The following is a 20,655-nucleotide window of genomic DNA, read 5'->3' as shown; positions in this document are numbered from 1 at the left end:
CCGCAGGCGTTTCCACGTGGGCGCCTTTTGAAGACTGGGGAGAGAGGAGAGGTTCAGGCGGTTCCCCTTAGTCCCCAGAAGGGCTTCGTGGGCCTTTGTCCTAACTATAGGATCGCCCTCTTAGCCTGAGCCCGAAACAGAAGCGCCACTACCAGGCTGGCCTTCCGTGCGCCTGACGGGTTGGCTTTCTATTCGGCCGCATTTGCCTTGAAGCTGCAGCCTGGTTTGGACTAGATGGCCCTTGGGGTCATTTCCAACTGTATAATTCTATGAGCGTGCACCTACACCGACCCAAAATCGAAGCGCATTCATCAAATGAACTTTCCCCCAACCCACACGCGAACTTTCTTCCGGTCCCAACATGATCGATATGTTCAAGGGTCCCAGCAATATGCGATCAACCCGGGATGCGAGGGATTGATCCTGGCTGAGCCCAGCTTCCACGCCGGCCTTTATACTAGGACAGAAACCCTCACCAGCTCGGCAGGATTGGCCCCCAAACAAAGATTCTTAGGATGGCACCTTCCACCACCCCCCGCAGCCCAAAAAGCACAAGTGAAAAGGTGCATTGGGCATCACAGGGCGCTGGCAAGAAGGCCTAAGGGTTCGCCGCTGGCTAATTCAATTCTGAAGCGCATTGCATTCGGAACAGATTGCTGGTGCTTTGGCTGGATCGGCTGCCTGTCCTTTCTTCATTCCTTTTTCTGCTCTGGAAATCTTTATATAACATTGGGGGATAGACTTCCTTATAAGGAACCCGACTAATCCCTAACAGAAAACCCCAAAGGAGTGTCACAAAGCTCTGAAGCAGTTTAGAGCGTCAGGCATAAGTTCTAGGTCAGGGGTGGGTGGGTGGGTTGGTGGGTGCGCGCGCATATACATGCGCGCACACACACACGTATTCATCTATGTATACGCACCAGGGAGCTCAACGAAGCTGGGGGATGCGGGTGGTAGACAGCCCTCCCTCGCCTCGCCTGTTAGATCAAGATCTGGTTTGCATCCCGATCCTCCATTTATTCATTCAGAAGTTAAATGGGTTTTAGCGGGACTTGTTCCTGGGTAAGTGTGCTGGGGATCGCAGCCGTAAGTGTACCAACGAGGAGACGGTCCCTAAGAAAGAGACGTGGGGAGCAACGCAGCTACTGAAAACCATGTAGAAAGAGAAGCTATCCTTTTCCGGCGGTGGGCGGTCTCCCCGACGGGTATTTCTAGATGTGTGGGTGCATCAAGGACGACTTATTCCCCACGCCTCCCTTTTCAGGGATCCGCCGCAAACAAAGCCCAGAGAACCCTTTGCCAGCTCCCGAGAGACGGACGCGCGGTTCAATCAAAGCTACAGTGACTTTCGGGCGTGCGCGCTTCTTTTCTGACAAACAAAAGTATTCACTCCGACAAGTGTGTTCCCCCACCCCACCCGTCCTGGTGTTTCTGCCTTTAAGGGGACAGGATGAATGCGTCGAGGGGAGACCCACAAGTGTGTGTGTGTGGGGGGGTGTTACTATGCGACTAAAAGTATCCTGATCCTCCCCCCCGCAATCCCAGACCACGTTACCTGCTTGATGTTGCCTGCAGAGAGAATTCTGCCCCGGTTTCAAAGGAAATAAGATCTCCACCGTTTTCCCCATCACTTAAAACTCGTGGGTTCCTTCGGAACATAACTCACCTTCCCAACTCCCATTGTTTACTCAGGATAACTATCCAGTGGATTGGGTCCTCAAAGGTGTGAGCAGGGGGTAGCTTCCCGCGCCCTTCAGAAAACATTGCTGGACGAGGGAACACTATTAGCTGCCTAGAGAAAACTTCGTTTTCTCCAGAACTTTGAGAAAAAGGGGACATGTTCGGTGTCGTTGTAAGAAAGGGGCCTTAAAGCAAGATGTTGATGATTATTCTAACACCACCCTCTGGGCCAAAAAAAGTGCGATGCGGCCTGGTCTCTGTGTAAAGGTTGTGTCAGCCCTCTGAAATGAAAAGCAGCGCTATGGTCTTCTAGGTCCCATTCATTCTGTGGGAAGGAGAGATGAGCGAGGGCGCCATTCTTCCATTGAAATAAGCGGCACTTAACTTGGGGCTTAACTTTAAAACGAACGCCCTTCGTTTAAAAAATTGATTAGAGAAAGGTGGGGAGGGGAGAAGAGAGAGATAGAAAGGATCCGCTGGTCCTCTTTTGAATCGCGGTTGGAAGAAAACCTCCACAAAATATCAACTCACCTCTCACACCTCGGTGTTTGAGGTGTTCAGTGATTCGAAGTGAAAGTCCACGCGCGGTTTGAATTTCTCTTCCAATTTGTTTTAATGATCGACTTTTAATAACTGGACAGCTTTACACAGTTATAAAATAAAATAAATTTTAGATCCAGACCCCTCTGAAGGCAGCATCGGTTGCTTGGGTGCGAATATACAGTATAAGCCTCGTCTTCGCCAGCGCTACAACCCAGGTAGCCATCCAAAAGTACAAATTGGATTTTCCCCCTGACTGGAGCCCTTCCATAAACAGAAACCTAGGAACCAAGTGATAAAGGTTGATTTTATTGATAACTGAGCCGTGGGCAGAGTGGGGGTTTTGTGTGTGTGATCTGGAGCCTCAGGTAGAAAGACCCAGGCTTCGACTTTGGACGGTCACTGAGAGTCGGCGGCTCTGCTGCACCTGGTAGCTCTTCTCCAGAACTTCACGCACACACACACACACACACAAAAGTCCAGGGACATCTCTGCCTCCGCCGTGCCGAAGATGCTGCGTCATAATTAAACCTGCGGATTTTCCTGTATACACAGAAGGAAAGAAAAAGGAGAAAAGATCTTCCTTTTGTGCGGGTGAAAGACCGGGGGGAAGTGAAGGGCGGTCGTAGTATGAGGATCCAAGAGGAAGACAAAGGCAAAAGAACACTCAGAATCACAAATCATCGCTGTGTTTTTAAAAAATAATTTATTATTATTATTACTACTACTATTATGTATTATTATTGCAAGGGCCGTCCTCTGGACAACACTCCACAGACCACATATTATGGTGGAGTCGCTTCTATGGATCAGCCAGGAGGACCTTGTTTGGTAGTGGGATCTGACTATATTTCTTTTTCCTTTTTGGATGGATGGATAGAGGTAGGCAGCCAGGCAGGAGCGAACAAGCCAGCATAGCTGGCCCACGTCCACGTGCGCCTCGCCTCTCAGCCCCTCCAGTGGTCACGGGAAGGTGAATTATCTCCCGGCCCCGGTGAGCTTCTTGTTGTCTAAAATTTCTTATGAGCTCAGCTCTAACTACTGTCCGCCGTGACGTCACCGGGGCAGCCCAGCCAATGGGAGAGGCGCTGGCGCTGATATTAAGGGAAAGTTAGTGCAAAGCCAGGCACCCTCTTTTTTATTGTCGTTGACATTTAAACTGTGTGGCAGATTCTTATGTAGAAATTGGCGATCAAACCTGCCAGTTACCGACTCTCAGAGGCGCAATTGGGAACCCGCGGATCATGAGCCTCTGCCTGCCCTCTCTCTAACAGGTAAACATTTGATGCTCTTTATCCAGGGTCGGGGGGAGTTGCCGGATTCCTCCTGAAACAATTGCCGCTGCGTTTGTTTCTCCCCTTCTCTAGATTTCTTCCTTCCTTTCTTTCCCGTTCTTTCTCTCTCTCTGACCTCCTCGTTTCCATTACCAAGCCCAGGATTTTTTTTTTTTAAAAAAACCCTCTTATTTCCGCCCCCCTCCCATCTCTCTCAGCCTTTTGCGGAGTGTTAATTACAAGCGGCATAAAAGGGGATCACGCTAGCAACTGCCAGGTTCGACGGGGCGCGCACAGAAAGCGCAGTGCCAACAGGTGGGAGGAAGGAAGAGGGCGCGGGGCAGAGAGTTGGACTTTGGCGTGGCTAGGCAGACGCGAGGCTTGGAGCAGCTCTGACCTCTCCCCGCTTGGACAACCGAGGCGCCTTGTATGGAAAACCCGGCTCATGTGCTCGCTGCCACCGGTTTGGGGATGTGTGGGGAGAGGCATGGGGGTGGGTGCGCGGGGGGGTGTTGAGAGAGGAGGAAGAAGTTGGTCCTTGACCTCGCCCACGGCCTCCAGCCCTCGCTAGGGCGCTCCCGAAGTTCAGGCAAGGGAACGAAAGAATGTGGCTCGCATACTTGGGTAGCATTTTCAATCCCCAGACCGTGTGATTTGAGCTTTCCTTGGGAAGACCTAATAATTAACGATTTCCACTGAGGTAGAACGAAAAGGGGCTTCGGATTACGCACGCCCGGCTCGCCTTGAGCTTCTGGGCACTTCAGAAGGGACTCTGCAACGCAGAGACGTCGGGGGCGTTTGGCGCAGACAGATCCTCGGGTCCGGTGGATCTTTCGGAGTTTTGCGGAGTTCGGGGCTGGTTTTTTGTTTTTTCCTTCCCCCAGTCTGACCTGGAGTCCTGCTCCACTCTCCGGTCAGTTCACTCACGTGCCTGGTAACCACTTGCCAACTGGGGTCTGTTTGTGAACCGGCGCATATCCACACCCCTCTCTCCCCGTCCTGGATGGCTCTGCTCGCGGCGACTTCTGCGCTTAGGCGAGCCGGGAGGGGCTGTCCATTGGGGCACCCACCAACTCTGGGGTGTCCCCACGTTTCCAGCAAGGTAATGTCTCGGCTAGATCATTGTTCCCAGACTGAAGCTGTACCAAGGAAAGAGTGAGCGGGAGGGGGTAAAGAATCCTTTACTAAGGCAACCTGCGAAGCGCGCTTTTTCGCGCCCGATCCACAAACCACTTCAGCCGAAATCGATACGTCTTCCGTTGGAGTTAAAACTGACGTTCCTTTCTAAGCACAGGTAAATCGGCCCAGTAAGACTTACTCCAGAGTAAAGGAGCTTTGGGGCCTTAGCCGGAAACGTCGGTGTTTTCAAGGCAGTCCCTTAGAAATCCATAGGATTTGTTTCCAGGTGATGTGTTTAATGCTAGGCTGTATGTAAAAGTATACTGCTAAGTATTCCTGGTCTGCATAAAATGCAGTCGGTGTATTATAAGGGGTATAGAGAGGGAGAAGAGATTGCTGTTTTTCTGTTGCGCCTGTCATCTGTTGCCGTCAGGTTAACTGTCTCTAAAACTTTCTGCTTTGGGAACTGCTTCCTGGATCCGCGCGTTTAACTTCCTTTGAGGTTGCGGCGTGGTGATGGTTTTCTTTTCCATTAGGTTGCTCGAACGTCTGAAAAGGTGTGCGAAAATACACTGGTTGGTGCCTGGTGGAGCCTCTCGTTGTGTTTTTGTTTTTGCTTAACTCTGGATGGTTGGTTTGTTAGTGGAAGAGAAAGCAAGGGGAATTGTACGGTGCATTTGGGTTCAGAAACGCAACTTCAGCCGCACAATCGAAACTCCAATCTTAGGCACCCATTATTTGTAGGGAAAAGTTCTGTTTCAACCGATTGGACTTACTCGTGAGTAAACAGAGCTTGAGTTGCGCCGGGAGAAGTCCGCACCGCACTTCCTGAGAAGTAAAACTCGGTATTCTGCGCGCACGGTTGCTTGGGAGTAAATTCAAGCAGCTGGAAATAGGAGGGCGCTTAGGATTGCAGCCCAAGGCAGGTAAATTGTGTTTTAGATTCTTCCTTCTCCTTCTTCTTCTTTGTACTTAATTAGAAAGAAAGGGATTAGTAGGATAATGGCTCTCCCCTCCCTCCCTCCCTCCCTCTCTCTTTCTCTCTCTTTTCCATTCACTCTCCTGGATCAAGCTGTAAGACTTCGCCTTCCCAGCCCCTCAGCTCCTACACCAAATCCCTTAAGGTGCTTTGGCATCAAAAAAAAAAGGGGGGGTCCACTTTAATCTCCACCGGTAAATGGACATTCTGGGTGAGTAATAAATCAGACACCCAGCCTCGCAGGTCCTCCTCCCTAATTAGAGATGTTTATTGGAGATTGTGTTTATCCAGCTGTCACGACGAGAAAAAGCTGTGACATAATTACCTCTGACCACATAGTCTTTTATACGCATATCTCGTTGACATCCAGCACCATCGGTTCGCATTAAAAATGACAAGATCAAAATGTTGATTTTCGCAGACGGGATAATATTTCTCCACCTTTACCTTAATTGAAACTCAGCTCGAGGGGAGGGACGGGCTTGAGCGTCGGGCCAGTCCATTAAAAAAAAAAAACACAAAAAAACACCCCCATTCAACTTTTCCCCTTCAGGATAATTAAAAAAAAATTTAAATATTTTTAAATAAAAAAAATCTGAGTGAGGTGGTGTTGAGGAACATACCAAATTCTTTCCGTCCGTTTTGACTGCAAACCCACTCCAAAGTTCTTCGTTCGCAAACAGGCACGGGGGGGGGAGAGAAAAGTGAGGAAGGAAAGGATGGTTTAAATTGGCATAGCCTTTTCAGGTGTTGCCTTCCACTCACTCTCTCGAATTCCGGTGGTAAATAGAAAGGCAGCGGGGGAGACAGAGAGAAATAATGACACTGGTTTCGCTTTGAGGTGAGCCAGTGCTCCTTTCTAGGCGCGCAGTGCCGGCTTGGGTCCGGCGTGGGGTTCTCGGAGGCTGCAGTTCTGAGGGTCTCGCTGCCTTTGCTGCAGTTGTTTCTCTGGCAGCGTTTGTAAAACCATCTGCGTGTTTCTGTTAGGCGGCGATGATAAGCTAAGAATTGCTCTGTAATTGAAAATATATTTTTTGGGGGGGAGTCTGGCTTGACAAATATCAAGGGGGCGAGTCTTTTGATCCTTTCTGCCGCTGTGTTCTCTGGTCGCTAATAAAACTCGCATTGAGCTCCTTAGCGCCTTGATTAACAGGCAGATTAAGTGTTACTGGGGTTTGGAACAGCTTGTCCCAATCAATAGTGTTTAAAAAGCCCGTCAGGATGCGCTTTGCTGGCGAGTCCCCGCTCCCTTTCCACTTTTTTTTTGAGGGGGGCTTTGCTGGCAAGTCCCTTCGAAAAATCTACCAGACCAAGATAAATATCAAACCTTTCCTGGATGAAGGAGGGGGAGAAACATGGATGTTGCCTTTTATTTCAGAGTCCATAAATTGAGTCCTTTTCTTGTCCCCTCCCCTTCGCCTTTATTTTTTTTTTTAATCCTTCCACACAAAAGGTTGCGCCTTCTTGCAAAACGCCCGACGTAAAAGAGGTTAAATCGATTCCAAACTTTTTGCAGATTGCTCCTAAACTCGCCAAAGCTCCATTTAACTCAATGTCCGGCGCATTAGAGGTTTCAAGCGCTCTTTCTCCATATCCGACTCGGCATTCGGTGTCCGGAAGGCAAACGCATTGTAGTCTAACACGTCAGGGTTTGTGTATCTCTTCAGTGGGAGACTGAAGTGGACAAGAGGACTTTAAGCATTTTTCTGGGTATTAAAAAAAGGAGGTTCGCGAGCCAGATATTAATACAGTACAACAAGACGATCCAGGAGCACTGAACTGAGCGACTCCTGTTCCTAAGGAAGCGGAGAAGGGGAGAATTTTTTTATTATTATTTGTCCCTGACAAATAAATACCTACTTCTGCAATCAATGGCAGTATCGGGAGAATGAATCTAATTTACTCACATTTCCTTGATATGTTTGCTTTCTGCGAGAAAGTAGTAGAGATGTTTGCTGTTTCTTTTAAGGGGGTGTAAGGGTTTTGGGGTGTTTTTTTAAATTGCAAAGGATTATAATTTTTCAGTTGTAATTCTCTCATCTTAATATTAACTTTCCGAGTGATTTTGAATCCACTTACTGAACACCTGTGCCCTTCACACACACACACACACACACACACTTACAATTCAAGGCAAAGATAAGTTTAATCCCAAGGCAGAGTGACTAATGCACCTGACACTGGTACAGAAGGCGAGGGAGAATTAATCATATTCTCCCCATTCCCTCCCAAAAATAAAAGATATAAACCCGAATCCCTCGAGTTATTTCCCACCGCAGGAGTATTCCTAACTGCTCAAGACATTTCTGATCAATCCACTCTGAATCCACCAGACGCTCAGAAGAATGAGCCAGACTCTGTTGTAGTAAAAACAGGAAGTGGCACCTTCGAAATAAAGCCAACAGACGGACCGCGGCATAAGCTTTGGTGGTGCAGATCCCTCTTCCTCAGAGGCAGGAAGTGTTATCCTCAGTTAGCACTCAGTTTACAGACAAACACGTCGTGCATCAGACTCCGCTGGCTCCCCTCCACACAGAGCTTATGCCACAATAAATCTGTTTGGCTTTCAGGTGCCACAAGACTCTTCGTTGCTGTTGCTGCCCGTCTGGTGTTCGTTCTTGCCAAAATAGAAAAGGCGCAAGCTGCCATCCTAGGTGCGCGTCTTTGGGAAGTAAATAAGCTTCCCCCCGCCCCATCTATCCACGATGATATTTCCGAATCTACGTGGAGTGCACGTGTCTACTTAGAAATCCACTTGGGATCCGGACCCTTGCTTCTCAAGTCCTCTGGTTGCGGCGGTCCCTCCAGGTCTGGCGGGCAAGGTGCTAAGGTGAGCATCAAATGCATTTGATTCTCCGTTCAGCGCTTATTTTCCCTCCTGTGGTCAAGAGAAATCCCTGGAGAAAAGGGCCATTTCTTTCCCCCGCAGCCAATCTACCCTGGCGCGCTCATTCCTCATTTCCACTTCACATGCAAAACTGGTGGGGGTAATCATCCCTTACCCCCAAGAAGGACGCTTGAGTTTGCCACCCCACTCGCGACCATTTCCACGGCCTCATCCCTTCTTGCTCCATCGTGTGCCTGCCACTTTAAGCAAGTTAATTCTCAAGTTCAAAGCTGCTGACAAAAAAAAAAGGAACAGGGCAGAGGATTTTGGGGTTTCTCGTGTTTTATTCTGTTTTTGTTTTGTTTTGTTTACACCTGTATATACCTGGGAGAATCCAGAACGGCCTTTTTTTAAAAAAAAACCTGTTGTTGTTTAAAAACAAAACAAAACAGAGCAACCCAGAGTTAAAATGGCGCCCTTCGAGTTGTGGCTCAACTTGGCAAGGACTTTTTTCCCCTCTGTCGTTGGAGAGCAGGTACTATTTCAAAGGCTCCCGGGGTTGTCGCTGGCAGCGCTCGCCCCGAGACGCTGCTTGCGAGAGCAAGCTGAGCCTGCCCTGAGCTAGGCGAAGGGCGTCCCTCCCTGGCCGACGTGCGCTCTCGCTGCACGTGAGAACCTGCTCCCCTCGCCCGGATCTCCCACGCGCGCGTCTTCTTCCATCTCGATTCTCCCAGCCGGATCCGAAGCAGGCTTCTTCCTTCCACGGCGCTTACTCCTAAGCAAGCGCGCCTGGCCCCATTTCCCCCCTCTGCCCCGCCTCCTTTACTCTACTCCAGGACTCATCCCAAGTTGTGTTTTTCTCCTCACACAATTTTTACACTTTTCTCCCTCGCTCTTTAAAACACACACACACTCTCACTTTGCCCTGCTCTGTCCCTCCTCCCCTTTTCTCGCCTCTCCACGTCTCCGCAGAAATCCCACTTTCTTCTCACACCCCCATTCTACACGCCTTGTCCTCTTCCTCTCCTCTTTCTCTTTCACACATGCACATTGTCATGCAGGCCCTTCGCTCCGCTCCTGTCTTCCTCCTCCTCCCTCCCTCCCTCCCTCCCTCTCCTCGGCCCCTCCTTCCCTTTCAACTTTTGCTTTCCTTGCTTCGGAGGCTCCCTCGCCTGCCCTCGGCCTCCCGTCTCCAACGTCCTGATAAATCAGCAGCAAAGCGAGGCACCCAATCTTTTTCTTCTTCACCTTTTGTGGCACTTTTTTCTCTCTCCTCCCCCCTTCTTCCTTTCTTCCCAGACTTGCTTCCTCTCTCCTTCCATTCCCATCTCTGCAATGACGTCAGATTATTCACCATTTCCCTCCCCTTATTATTTCCTCCCCCCCCCCAGTTAAAAAACAAACAAAACAAAACTAGCGGGAGGGGGTGGAGAGGGAAGGGGCGCAAGGCCCACTGTGCCCTGGGGGAAATAGCAACAAGATTACGGCTTCTTTATTCTGAAGGAGCAGCATATAAGGAGGTGCTAATCCAAACGAAGGCTAATTGAATGGTTGTAAAAATGAAATTTGCCTGAAGATCTGGACGTGTCTGTCCCCCCTAAAAACAAGCTTCATGAGTTCTTCATTTTATTCTATTTCCCCCACCTTTCTACTCTGTTGTTTTGCCCTTTTTTGCGTTTCCACTTAAGGAAAGTATTAAAAAAATGTTTGTTGGACAAAAAAAGAGAAAAGATTCGTCTGATTTCCAGAGGACCAGAAGTCACATTAAACAAAACAAAAATCCCCAGGATCTCAGGGATTATTTTTGTTATTATTCTTATTCTCTTTGCGATTTTTTTTTAAGAGGGAGAATTTTTTCAGACAACAGGAAGAAAAGAAAAGAAAAAGCTTTGCAGCGGACTAGCTTGAAGGAGCGGGGTCTTTTCAAGACACTTTGCTAAACTATCCCGCAGCGGCAACTCTATGCGGTGAAACCCGCGAGGCAAGCGAGACATTGGCTTGGTAATCTATGGTTTTTTCCCCATTTTGATCTCTCTGCAAAGATCTCCTTTGGCGCACTTTGAAAAAGCCTGCGCCCGCTGAAGTCAACAGCAAAGTTCCCATGGAGTTGAATGGAGCAGGACTGCCGTGTAAGATTTAGCCATTGATAGCGGGGACTTTGCAGAAATTAGCAGGGTTCCAATGTATGGGAGACACTTCAAAAATAACAGTAGGGCAAAAGGAAAGGACAATAAATTTAAACACAGAACTAAAATCGTCCAAACACTGCGCGCGCACACACACACACACAGTCCTACACCTCTATCAGTAGCAGGATCCCAGCTATGAGAATTCTCAAGTTTCCTACCTACCTTTTAAGGGGAATCCTATTAGAATGTCCCCGTGTGGTTGGTTTTTTCACCCCAGCTTTCCATCATAGTTATTCGGCTCCGATTACATTGAAATAAAAAGGATATTTCCAGCAAGTGTGGAGGGGGGTGCAGCTCGCCTTAGGCCTGAACTATTGTAGCTGGAGGTAAAAGATTTGTCCAACCCACCGGATCTCTTTCCTTCAGCAAACTGAAGTGGCCTGGGTTATCGATGCGGGCTGCAATGTGGGATAAAGAAACAAATCAAAAATGGGGGGGGGCAATGCCCGGGTGGGGGAAAATCTGGATCAGCAAAGGAAAGAAGAAAGGGAGAGAGAGAGAGAGAGAGAGAGAGGTCGTCCTGAGTGGCGTTTGCAGAAGAATGTCTCAACCCTCCCAGCTAGGCTGGGCAATTCTCTCTGACTCTTTTCCCATTTGCTGCAAAAAAGACACCAAAAACTTTGGAACCGGAGGCCTGGAAAAAAAGAGGGGACCGAGGAGAAAGTCCTGATTTTAAATCCCAGCCTTCCTTTGCTGCAGCCTCCTCTCTTTCCCCTAAAAAAATAAAATAGAAAGCAAGACCCATAAAAGCGCAGCCCCACGCATTAGTGGTAATCAGCATCAAGGCAAATTGGCACAAGAAGGAAGGAAAGAAGGAGTTTGGAAGAAGATGAAGAAGGAGGGAGAGAGGGAGGGGGACACACATACAGAGAGAGAGAGAGATCCACACACATCCCAGAGAGGAATCGCCCGGTAGTCTCTTAAGAGCCCATTTTGTGCTATTAGGGGCCGCGGTAGCTTCTCTGCAGGGCTGGAGATGACAGTGCATGACGGCCTGGCAGCCCATTATCCAGCTCCTATTGAGGCGTCCTTTCACTCCCATCCAAACTCCTTGGCAGAGTCGTTTGTCTCCTCATTGTACTTTATTGAAGAATGCAATGGTTGTCAGGGCCCTCATTCAATCGCCAGCCACTTTATTGATGAGCTCTGACTTTTAGCACTTTTCACATGTCAAGAGAAGTCAAGTGTATGCGGGGCTACGACTTCATTTTATGCTTGGCGCGTTCGTGTCCCACCCACCCCCACCCGAAACCCTTCCCCACTTTTTTTTGCCTCTTGGAATTTCTGGGGCTTTTTGCCTTCTTTCCTCCTCCCCCCCACCCCGTCGCCTCCCTGCCCCCTCCCTCTCTCCTCCTTTCCCCTTCCCTCTTTGTGCAGAAGTTCATCTCCCCCACCCCTCCCCACTCCCCGCCTCCCAGACCACTCGCCATAAACGATCGGAACACCCTGAGCTCAAACTGGTGCTGCCAGTGTCACCTTAAATGCAGGCGCGGAGGGGTTGCTTTGGAGTGTACTGAGGTGTGTCTTAATACTCCGCCATTCAACAAATGAACTTGTGGTGGTGTGTGGTCAGAGAAGCAAAGTCATTTGCTTTCCTTCGGCCCCTGATTTCCCTGGCAGGAGAGAAAGAGAGGGAAGGAGGGAGGGAGGGAGGGAAAGAGAGAGAATCGCCCTGCGCACATGAGTGAGCTAAATCTGGTGAGAGCAACACGCAAAACCCCCTCTCCAACACACACACACACACACACACACGCCGACCCTTGCGGTGGAGATATTTTAGCACTCCTCCCTCCTCTCTTTCTCCCCCTCCTTGGAGTGTCTGCTAGAGAGAGGTGGGGGGGGGGAGAAACACAACAGCACTTAGTCAACAAACGGCACGTGGAAGAAGTTTGGGTGTTTGGGAAAGGACTCTTCAGGCCCCTTCACGAAAGTCCTCAATACACAAAGTAAAGTGTGTATTTGCTCTGCACTTTCCAGGCAGCGGGGAGAGAGAGAGCGTTTCCTTTCTCCGTCACATTTCGAGGAGAGAGAGGGAAGGGGGGGCAGGAAAGGAGGGGGAGGGGAGGGGGAAAATACCCACACACCCAACTGTGGACTTGGCTACCTCCAGGCGATTCCCAGTTGACAAAGCGCCTGTCTCCCAAATATTTATGTCGTTACCATTTGAATGTTATTTTTTCCTTATCTCCATTGTCTGCTGGGAGCGAACTGTTTAAATGCAAATAGTTCGCCCCCTCCCTTTCTGTCTCTCCCATCCCACCCCTCAAACACACACACACACACACACACACACACGGCCGCCCGCACAAACCTAGATCGCCTTGGAAAGAAAAGGGCAGTCCTCGTTTTTATTTTTCCGAGCGACGTTATTTATTTACTCCAGGCCCTATCTCGGAGGAAATGGGGCGAACAGAGGGGATCTCTGAGGTGGGGAAGGAGGCAAAAAATAAAAAAGTTCAGCCGGGAGACATGACTGAATCCTAACCAGGAAAACATTGTCCCTCCCCCCACCAAAAAAAAACACACGAAACCTTAGCGGAGGGTGCCTGTCCGCTCACCGCGCGTCCCGGAGCCTCGCATTTGAGCCCAGGGATGGTGGAAGAGGAACTCAGGGCAAAGAGGGCTGGAGATGGGGGGGGCGGGTGTAGGGGGGGGGGGAGAAAGAGAGGTCGGTGGAATCTAAGCGAGGAGGAGCGGGGAGCTGGGGGGGAGCAGGGGAGAGAGAGAGAGAAGCCAGTGCATTCATATTCAAACAAATGGGCCAATTGAACCAGGCAGTGCGAGTGAGCGTCCAATCGGCAGCTAGGAGGCAATGGCGTTGCTTTGCATAAAGCAATATTTTGTGTGGGAGCGAGCGGAGCATTTGCATGCGTGGAGTGATTAGTGGGTTTGAAAAGCGAGCCCTGGCTCAGCCTCATTTCCCGCTCTGGTTCAGGCGCAGGGAGGAAGTGTTTTGCTGGAAGATGATGACAGAGGTCAGGCTTTGCTAATGGGCCAGTGGGGAGCAGGGGAGGCGAGGCAGAGACCAGGCGCACACATACATTAATACACTTGAACCATCACCAATCAGCATAGGTGTGCTCTGTCTCTCCCTCTCTCCCTCCCTCTCTCCCCCCTACTTCGCTCACATCCTCTTTCTTTCTCCCTCTCCAGTCAGTGACAGCCCATTTTATTGTCAATCTCTGTCTCCTTCCCAGGAACTCAAGATCACACAACCAGCAGCTTCAGTGGAGAAAAACTCTTTTACTGGCAACCCTTTTTAAGGCACCATCATTTCAAATCAGGGGCGCTTTTTAAAACTATTGACAGGAGCTTTGACAACAAGACAGGATGCCTCAGAAAGGTGAGTCTGCTCGTTTCTTCTCCTCGCTTCAGTTCATTTTAATATTTAGACAGGTCTCTCCCTCCCCCCCTCTCTCCCCCCCCCCCCCGTTTCGCTCACATACACACCATTTCTTACATTCCGGGAAAGGATCTTAAGCGAGATGCCAGTCTCAAAGGCTTCCAAACTTTGTCCTTTTCGCTCCAGCCTTCTTTCTCCTCCTCTTCTTTTTCCTCCTCTTCCTCCTTCATGGACCGACCCCCGCCCCTGTTTTCTGGGAAAGCATCTCTCTCTCTCTCTCTCTCTCTTTGGATAGCAACAGCAGCAGACTCGCCCGGCCTTTCTGCTAGACAGAGCCCCACGAAAGGCTTGCTCCGTTTGGCACAGTGCGATAGGGACGGCCAAAGCTGTAGGGATCATCTGAGCGCGCGCGCACACACGAGAATGCATCGCACCTGGTTCCTATGAGGGGCATTTGTTGTTGCGGTCGTTGTGAAGGAGGCGTTATGGACCACACGGCGTTGCTTGGCCCCTTGCTTTCTTGGGAAGCTGGGTCCATCCAAGCTCAGCGTCTTTATTCCCCGCTTCTTTTCCCTGGTTGCTTTGTATCTCCGTCAAGCTGAAGCTGTGTGTGCTTATGCGTGTGTGTTGATGAGGGACTTTCGTTTAGGCAACTCTCGCTTCTCCCTTTATTTATGTCTATATATCTCTTTTCCTCCTCAAATTAACTGGCCTTAAGGAAATGGGGAAGAGAGAGACACGCGGGCCGGCGGGGGGGGGGGGGGCACGACGACACACAGAGTCACATTCTAGGCCAAGTCAGGTCTCAGTAGTTGTATCCGGGAAGGTCTGAGCGGAGCTGAAGGACTGTCACTCTCAATCAAGCAGCCGCGAGATCTCCCCAAACTTGCCCACGACGAGACTGAGAATGAGCAGAACTTTCTAACTTGATCACTACCTGGCTCGAAGTACAAACTGTTTAAACAAAAACAGCCACAAAAACAACAACATTTTTCTCTCTGCGCTCTTTGCCACCCCCACCCCCCTACAGCACTTCACTCAAATCTCCGAGATCGTTTAAGTCTCCTGAGTTTTGCGCTCCAAAGAATCTGCGATCCACCCCATTCTCCACAAGTTTCTAGGCTAGAGAATGTTGTCTGCTTCCTTTTCAAGTAGCAAATGGGTTTTTTGTTGCTGTTGTTTTGGTTTGATTTTGGATTTTCGAAATCTCATTTCCTTGTTGGGTGGATGTTGTGAAGTTTCGCCCAGACTCACGGAAAATGCAGGGCAACCCCCAAAAAAGTTCATCCCCCACCTCCTCTCTTCTTCAGAGTTTCCACCTCTACCGCCATACATTGAGGCTGAGATTTTACGCACACTTTAATGTGAGAATAAACGTCACTGAAACAATAAAGCATTTCTGAGTGAACTTGCATAGGCAAGGGCTGCCCAAGTGATCGCTTCAGGAGTGCAAGAATAAACTTCTGTCTGTTTTCTTTAACTCTATTTAAACTAATCTAACTGTGGGGAGGGAATAATAAACCACTGGCGTCTTCAAATCAGGGGTTTAAAATACGAGGGGAGAAACTCCTAATGCGACCAGGCTTACAAGTAAACTTTTCAGGCCCTGTCGAGAGCACCGAGCAGTTCCTTCCAGAAAGTGAAGCCATTCATTATGGCTGTAGGCTGAGCGTCTTTATAGGCCTAAAATAATAATTGTGGTCTTTGGCAATAAATTTTTATAGCCGGTGACCTTTCGCAAACGTCTCCACGCCAATGGATTAGCGTTTATCTTTTGCTTATTCGGCCCGGGATTGTAAACGTTTGTCATCTTAATAGCTAATTATGTTTGCAGCGGAGGGGAGGATCAAATCTCAAAGACGATCAGATTAGATCCAGATTTGGAGATTTAAATAGGAATTTGCAGATTAGGCCTAGCCGGGACCAGGGAGACGTTGCGTTTCGCTTAGGGTTTGTAATCTCACCGGGAAATTCGATCGAGGCTGCTCTCTGCCTACCTGCATCTCTTTGTGAATAATTTCATTTTTAAAATTCAGTAAAAAGGAGCTACTTTCTGGCAAAGGGAGAAACTCCACCATTATTGCGCTTCCGGGTGGGGGAAGGGAGGAAGGGTCGGTTTTGCTGGTGGTTGTAGGGCTCAGTCCACCTTGTAATTAAAATAGCCCAAAAGCCCAAATCTTTCTCTCTCTCTCTTTTATCTCTTCACTCCCCCCTACTCCAATTTTGCTGTCTCGGATTCATCAGAATAACGCCTCGGTTTGTTTGTTGGTGCCTGAAACCAGCTAGCCGTCTTTGTTCGTTAACACCCCAAATAAGTGCCAAAGTGAGTTCCTTAAAATGCATTTCGCCAGTTGGTATAGCAGAGACTGGGAAGTGTTCACAATAACAGTCCCCTGCGCCTGGGCGAAAAAGGCTCTCTCTCTCTAGTTGCTTCTCACGCTTCGGCGTCTTTCTGTCTTGGAGCGGTTGTCCTGCGTGCAAGCGTGTGTCCCGACAGACGTGTTTGGTGTGTTAAAGGGGCGCCTTCTGGAAACTCTGGGCGACTGGAGGCACAGGCTTTTTCCGGAGAAGGGTCCAGGGCGCTTGGCTCGGCTGCTAATCAGGTGCCTCTCCAAAGCGGAGTAAATATTTACCACCGCGCGCCTCATTCACGCTGCGAGAGGAGTCCTTGTTCCGTGTTGATTATCTTTTCGCCCTTTTAATGGAACGTAGATGGCTTTGGGGGAAAAAGCACTTTTAAAAATCATACCGGAGTCGTTTTGGACCCGGAAGAAGATGCCTCTTTTTCTAGGTAGAAAGAATAAAATTAATATTCATTATAGCCTGGAAAGAGAAGAGATTTTTTTAAAGCTTCCAAAAAAAAAATAAAAATAAAGGAGGGAGGTTTGGGGGGCGAATAAAATGAAGGCTGCCACTATTTCATTATTTTACCTCCTCTCTCTCTCTGTCTTCTCCCCCCTCTTTTTTTTTAAAGCAAAACCTCTTGAATAGGTTCTTTATTGTAATTGTCTCACCCCAATTGAGCACCCCACTGCGCTGTTGTATCTTTTTACAACCCCTAACAACTCACACCAGTAACATAATTACCTCCAGATATTTATAACGAGAAATTACTTTTCTATTTTCCCCCTGCTAGGCTGGGAACCTAAAAAGAAAGCGCTGGGACCCAATAAATAAATACATGCAACACAGAACATCAAGAACTGCAGAACTTCTTTTGTTGTTGCATTATTCCTCGTCTTATTCCTCAAAAGGCCGGTTTAAAAACAAAAACAACCCAAGGCAGGGCTTGGGGCTGGCCAGGCTGCGTGGGTCAAGGCGGGCCCTACAGAAGGGAGGAGGAAGGCCGCTGTGTGCCCCCCCTCCCACCCGCTCCTTTGTAAGTTGGAGGGTTGTTGGGAACGCGGAGTTGGGAGGCTGCGCCGCGGCCCGTTCCGGAGGAGGCTGCCTGGCTGGGGTCTTGCGCTCGGCGTTTGGGTAGGGGAGTAAAATGGAGGCCATTGTTCGCCTTCTGGAGGCTTTGTATTCCCAGCCCTCACCCCCTCCTGGCCTTACTTTTTAAAGCACTGAGGCGAGGTAGACAGCGTGTGTCACAGTACAGTGAAAAAGGGGAAGATCTAAAGACCAAAAAAGAAGTTAATCACAATAAGTGGATTTCTGTCTTTCTCCCCCACCACCTCCCCACTTCTCTCTCCCTCTTCGGGTTTTGTTTTTTTCGGGATGGTTAGTAGTGCCCCGAAAAGAATCACCAGAGTGAAGTAGCTCCCAAACATGTGTGGTTTAAAAAGGGAAAGAAGTGCCCCAGCACACCCACCCACGCCCCATGCAAGAGAGCAGGATTTGCCCATAAGCAACCTGGAGAGGTTGCAGCGGGGGTAGGGGAACCCAGGGAGAGAAAGTGCCAACAAACTCTGCTGGCCACCTCTTTTCAGAGAAAGAGTCCTTTGGCCCCAAAGTGCAGCGCGAGGACGCCGCGCCGGCTCCCTTCAGCGAATCCAAGCCCAACCAAAGTCGAGGTCCTGTTTGTAAATACGGACACAAAAGGTGTCACAGATCAGAATTCCTTCCTATGGGCAGGAGGCGCTCCAGTAAGGCGTGCTGGAAAAAACTTGGGCATCTTTTCCTATCTCTCTCTCTCTGTGTGTGTGTGTGTGTGTTGCTGAATCTTTTGAACTGCCTTTCTCTTCCCACCCCCACCTCCAAATGCGAGGCGGCTATGACTGGGGTGGGTGGCGGGGAGGAGGTTAGGGAACGCAAATTTAAAAGTGCTTAATATACTTTTAATATACTTTTCCCCTCATCCTAGCGGGAAGACTTTAACAAGCGCTACGCAGATGTGTGAGTCGTTAAATTGCCAGAGAGGAGAGTCCGCTCATAAATCAGGCAAGTTGGAAGCACCTTCTACTTTCCCGGTCCGTCCCCCGTCCCCCCCAACACTAGAAGACTTCTCACACTCCAACCCATTTTCCTTGGTGCTTCAGGAGCCCACACTTGCCACAGCCACTTTGCCGAGGAGAAGGCCACGGCTGGTTTATGTTTATTTATTTATTTTTAAAAAGAACTAGACTTGCTAGGTTGAAACGTTTCCAGGTTTGTTGTTATATAGGCTCTGGGGCTGGGAGGGTTTTCGCATGATATATATATATATAAATATATATATAATATTTGACATCATTTGGGAGGCCAGCAGAAAGCAACGAGGCCTTGGAGACCTGGGCACTCAGTGCAGCGCAACTACCTGCCCGCGAGCTTCCCTCCCCTGATTAAAGCCTGTTTTATTACTCATAGAATCTTATCCGCGAGCCACGTGGGATCTTGCTCCATCAATCCACCATGCAGAACAGTAAGTGACTCTCCCTCTTATTTCACGACTCGGCCGGCTTGAGGATGTCGATGTATTATTGGGGTGGGTAGTGTTTGTGTGTGCTGGGCGGGGGTGGGGTGGGGTGGGGGTAGAGAGGCGGGGGAAGGTATAGAATTTCACATTTTCAAAATACTAATCATAGCAGAAGTGGCTCCTTCTGGAAAAGGGGGGTTGTGAAGCTTAGGAGAGTTACAACACCCGGCGGTTGGTGGCTGCCATTTGAGTCCTTCGCCTAAGAGATGCAGCTGGTAGTTATTGCAACAGGAGACGGGGCAGCGACGCGCTCCTTTTCCCGAATGGAGATTTGCGAGGCCGTGATCCGAAGCACCCTTACTTGGGGAGGGGATGTAAGTGCCTTTCTCGTTTCCACGGGACTTACTTCCAAGTAACTGTGCTTGGGAAGATGGAGGCGTGAGTGACCTGCTTTGTGGATGGCGCGTCTGGAGCGATTGGCCACCCATTGAGTGTGGAATTGACCACTCCAGAATCCCACTGCTCATGGATCGGATCTGCAGCCACTGGAGTAAATCAGCTCTTTGTGAGTGGGGATTTTTTTTTTGGGGGGGGGGAGGGTGTCGATGTAAGGAAAGTCCTCTGAATGGGAAGGAAAGACATGATCGGATCATTTTCTTTGGTCTTCTTTTGCTCGTGGTGATGGAGTCTCGATGACCTAAATGTCTGGCGCAGGGAAGCTTGTGTAGATTTGAAAATTCTTGGGGCGAAAAGGTAGATGGATTTAAATAGATTTGTAACCCAGGACGAGAGATCTACTGGGTTGCGCGAGAGGTGACAATAAGGGGGCAGTTTGTTGTGGTGCAGTTGAAATAAATCTGAGTGGCCGCGGGAAAGTCCGTCGAGAATGCAACTCGATTTAATGCTCCTGTGAGAAAGCGCAACTTTTCTGGAAGCCAGTCTCATTAAAAATCGATCTGGTTTGTGCAAGTGTGTTTAGGATTGCAGCGATGGGTGCTTATAGATCCATCCTGTTAGATTTGTATAGGCTTGCAAAGCGGAAAGGTTGGGAGAGCCCCCCAATAGCTTCACAGTTTGGATGTGTTGACATAATAAACTCCAGCGCCGTCCAGGAGGCAGGGCAAGCGAGGGTCACCGAACCCGGATTCAGAGGACAGTCGCGTCTGTCTGTGGTTGTTTCATTGCAATCAGTTCCAACGGGTTTCGAAGCCAAGGCGACCTCGAACAGGAATTAACTGCCTCGATCGGATTTATTTTTTTTAATAAACCAGAACTTCCCTTGATTGCACACAATCAATCGTCCGCCAAGCAAGTTGCAAACGCGCAAGAAGTTCCCACGTCACTAACCGTGTTCTGTGTTCTTCTGGCTGGAGGAATGTGGGGATTTGCAAAAAAAAAAAAGGGGGGGGGGGCGAATGTCAAAGCGATCGAGACTGAAGGCCTTGGCTGAGAAAATGTTGGTCACTTGTGGTGGTCTGGGGCCGGGGAGTTGGGCTGGGAAGGGAACCCTGGAGCTGAACCCACCAGACTTAGTGAAAACTCAGGAAGATGAGAGATTTTGTCCCTTTCAATCGTCTTCCAGACCAGCTTGGCAGCAGCTGCTTAACGGCTTCCTGATAAAGTTGTGCGCTTAGATGTCAAATTAATAGAAGGGAGACCCTTTGCTTCCAATAGGATTGACTTCCGAGAGGACTTGGTTTGGCTAGGCAGCGTGTGAGGGACGTCCTACATAGGCCTGTCTTGCTATCCTCTCCCCACTCCCGAGAGGGAATCCCCAGTGACAGCGGCTTCTCACAAAGCGCCCTTATTTGGACGTAGATTCCTCTAGAAGCCAAGGGACCGGGCGCAATCCCGCCACACCCCCAGC

At 49.4% G+C, this 20,655-nt stretch overlaps 1 protein-coding gene across 8 annotated transcripts in view; it reads left to right on the top strand.

Annotated features, from left to right (window-relative positions):
* The first annotated feature begins 3,310 nt into the window (after positions 1-3,310).
* Positions 3,311-20,655, top strand: part of PAX6 (paired box 6) — a 42,685-nt gene continuing 25,340 nt past the window's right edge. The window contains exons 1-4 of one of the 8 annotated variants that reach the window (XM_079991645.1): positions 3,311-3,494; positions 13,806-13,951; positions 18,258-18,334; positions 18,740-18,794. In XM_079991645.1, the coding sequence (XP_079847771.1) occupies positions 18,785-18,794 (10 nt within the window). In that variant the 5' untranslated portion in view covers positions 3,311-3,494; positions 13,806-13,951; positions 18,258-18,334; positions 18,740-18,784. Of the gene's footprint in view, positions 3,495-4,378; positions 4,597-4,662; positions 4,789-13,472; positions 13,584-13,663; positions 13,684-13,805; positions 13,952-18,018; positions 18,040-18,257; positions 18,335-18,739; positions 18,795-19,172; positions 19,354-20,655 lie in introns of those variants that run through there. The other 7 variants (XM_079991647.1, XM_079991648.1, XM_079991646.1 and 4 more) reach the window with 7 other exon arrangements.

Source organism: Podarcis cretensis (assembly GCF_951804945.1).
Source record: "Podarcis cretensis genome assembly, chromosome: 1".
NCBI lineage: Eukaryota > Metazoa > Chordata > Lepidosauria > Squamata > Lacertidae > Podarcis > Podarcis cretensis.
Note: the sequence above shows the minus strand (reverse complement) of the source record. Positions and strands in the feature narration are given on the sequence as shown.